This window comes from Penaeus vannamei, chromosome 17 (genome assembly GCF_042767895.1).
Source record: "Penaeus vannamei isolate JL-2024 chromosome 17, ASM4276789v1, whole genome shotgun sequence".
NCBI classification, from domain to species: Eukaryota; Metazoa; Arthropoda; class Malacostraca; order Decapoda; family Penaeidae; genus Penaeus; species Penaeus vannamei.
In genome coordinates this window covers 605,396-608,728 of record NC_091565.1, presented here as the reverse complement: position 1 = coordinate 608,728, position 3,333 = coordinate 605,396, and the positions used below count along the sequence as shown (strand labels likewise).

The 3,333-nt window shown below is 38.5% G+C and overlaps 1 protein-coding gene across 3 annotated transcripts in view; it reads right to left on the bottom strand.

Annotated features, from left to right (window-relative positions):
* The window catches only part of LOC113822409 (zinc finger DHHC-type containing 8), a 47,180-nt gene extending 44,247 nt beyond the window's left edge, over positions 1–2,933 (bottom strand). For 2 of the 3 annotated variants that reach the window (XM_070131699.1, XM_070131698.1), the window contains exon 1: positions 2,758–2,932. In XM_070131699.1, coding sequence (XP_069987800.1) covers positions 2,758–2,849 — 92 coding nt within the window. In that variant the 5' untranslated portion in view covers positions 2,850–2,932. Of the gene's footprint in view, positions 1–2,757 lie in introns of all 3 variants that reach the window. The other variant, XM_070131700.1, reaches the window with a different exon arrangement.
* Positions 2,934–3,333: the final 400 nt, after the last annotated feature.

Genomic DNA, 3,333 nt, shown 5'->3' with positions numbered 1-3,333 from the left:
GAGAGAGAGAGAGAGAAGAGAGAGAGAGAGAGAGAGAAGGGAGAGAGAGAGAGAGAGAGAGGAGAGAGAGAGAGAGAGAAAGAGAGAGAGGGAGAAGGAGGGGGAGAAGAGAGAGAGAGAGGGAGAAGAGAGAGAGAGAGGGAGAAGAGAGAGAGAGAAGGAGAAGAGAGAGAGAGAGGGAGAAGAGAGAGAGAGAAGGAGAAGAGAGAGAGAGAGGGAGAAGAGAGAGAGAGGGAGAAGAGAAAGAGAGGGAGAAGAGAGAGAGAGACTGGTAAAGACTAATAAAGTTCTGCCACATAAAGCATTTCCCTGGATATTCATTTCAAATAAAGTACAGTCTAAGCTCTATCTTGCAAGAATATATGTGGTATTAGTTTAAAGTGGCTGTTGCTGGAGCACCAAAAGGCTAGGAGGCAACAGTAGTCTCCTTGTCCAGACACACAGTCCCATGTTTATAATCATTGTCTGATCTACAAAAGCAATTTCCTAGCTTAATTCATCAATTCTGATAAAACCTGACAACTAAAGAAATAATGTTAGAAGTCAAATAATGTGCACTTCATATTATTAGCCACTTTTTAAAGTTTGTTTAAATATCAAACAATATTATCAACAAATTACAATAATCAGAATTCTTATTTGTAGCAAAGTTCTGTAAATGAGAGAGATGCATTCTCTTCAAGGCAAACATATACAGCACCCATTCAATAAAATACAACATCATACATCAAGATGACAACCACAATGTTATATTAAAAAAATAGATAAATATACAAAAATTTTAAACCTAGCATTCAAAATGTTCCTAAATCAATACCCACATGAAAAAATTGCTAAACATTTACGAACAAATTTTCTTGTGTTGCATACCGACGATATCTACAGACCTTCAGATATTCACTACTTGTTTATCCAAAACCTAAACAATGTAGCACCAATGTTTAAGTAGCAACTTCACCCTGGAACTACAAATACATGCGAACTTATATCTGTACAATATTTGATAATTAATAATAATAATATTTTAGTTTTATTTCAATTGTTACCATAGTTATTCTTACATTTGGTGTGACAGGCTGTCAATTTATTTTTACTTCTGACTTTCCGTGTGTGCAAAGAATGGGCGAGGTTACCATCAATTTAAAGTACAGGATTTGAAAGTGGGTCCGCATGATCACTAGACGAAAACACTTAGGACTGCACCACATGTACTTCACTTGGTTGCACTGCGAGTTATAGTGTGGGGCTCTTTCTACTGGCAGATATCACTGAATTGGGAAAGTCACAATGCTCTTTATTTTCTAATGGTCCCAGTTTATGGTTTTGATACTATCTCAGCCATCTTCATTTTGAAAAAGGTTTTGTAAAATATGAGACAAGAGTAATGCTCCCAATATTTAATGGTTAATGTTACTCAGAGCGACACACAGAGATAAACGGAAATGGACACCACTATCCTATAGAATCATAACCATAGGTACAGGCACTGCAGCCTCATATTTACCGCAAAATTATGCAAATATCCTCTACATATCACCACTCAGAGACTAAGTCCACGATACCCTCACACAGCCAGAGTTATTAAATTCCATTTTCTATAAGTTGGCATGAAGTTCTCATAAAGGGGGGTGCACTAGGGACTTACTCCCCTATTTAGGAAATAAATAAAAGGTAGAAAAGTTAAAGTTTGGGTTTTTAGGTTCACAGGATACCCTAGTTGTGGTGTTTTGTTGCTGAAGTGTGCATCACTCTTGGTAACAAATACCATAAAATGTTCAAAATAATACTCAATTTACTGATTCAGGTAGCTCTGATTAATATAATTCCTTTAAAGATCTGAGTAGTGCTTTGTCCCGGACCAGATCTGTCTGTATGGTAGAAACGGCCTCCAACAAAATATTTCATAAATCACTTTCATTTCAGAAGTTGAGTTGTTTCGTAATAGAACAAGAAGAGGAATGCTTTGCTATAGATAGATTTTTCAACTCAACATAAAGATGGTATTTTCCGATAGGTTAAACCCACTGCAAATATCACTAACTGGACATACCAGTATTATGTTGAGAAAGACAAAACACGGTAGAGGAAACAGCCCTTTCTATTGACTATATCTGGAATAAATGGGGTAACAAGCAGTACTAGAGAAATCCGGTGAGCTCTAAAATACCTGTCGAATAACCCTACTGCCACAACACCTGGGCTGGCGGGTCGAGACTCGATCAACCCTTAAACTCATAATCTCCATCGCATATTTGCTTTATGAATTCTGTGAACCGCGTAATTTAATACATTCTTCCTTTTTAACTAATTTACAACCCCTACATGATAGGCAACCTTCATTATTCTTAAACCAAAACAACTCAAGACCATTGACCAACTTTCAAATCCTTCTGGGACTGGAATTTTTCACGTCATTTTGGCCTCAGCCTCGACAACGCTGGCGCCGCGTCGAGAAACTCTTGAATTTAGTCTTAAGGTAAGCGTGAATTCTAAGGTGTGTGGGAGGAGCGGGTATGGCTTCTCCGGCACCTTCTCTCCATTACCCCTTCGTTAGGGTTCATGGTCCTCAATCACACATAATTGCAAAATACCCAGCGCGATTCAATCATTCAACTGTCCATTATACATACACAATAAGGTTCAATTTCGCAGAAAACTGTGGAGAAAAGCGTATTTCTCGCCCCCAGTCAACGGCCTGTTTACTCTCCGTTTTACACGACCATCGGTTTCGTTGTACTTTCACACTGTAATACTTACGGGTAGACGAAAAATAGAGTAGTACATGCTAGAAGAAGTGTCCAAGCACACGTGGCCGGAATAAAACGTGTCTTGGGCTTGCAACTTGGCATTTTATCTTAAATTTGTCAAGCTCTCCATCTCAGCAATCAAAACATGGCCGCACCTCAGTCAGGGAGTATAGACGACTGACTCTTCGTCGCAGCAGAGAGGAGAAAAACAAACGAACATCGCACTCTGCGGCGCCGACTGCTTGTTACTGATACAATTCTCGATTTATGTCATGTGCAGATTCCCTAAAACATATTCGATTCTTTTATGAAGTTCCTTGATATATTTATCGGAGGATAATTGACAAATAGCTTTTACTTGTTGTTCTTAAAACTCTTCTATAGCCGTCTAAGATAAAATCCAACAATAAGGCCCACAAGTGCAGAAAAGTTCGGGAGATTTCTAGATTATTGCTATAATTAAGAATTTGCTTCCGAAAACTCCTCACATGCGACTTTCCTCTCTGCTGATAATCTCATACTAAAGTTCGACTTTAGTGTGGTCGTATTGATTAAAAGGCAATAGCAAATGAACCAACCACTTGTT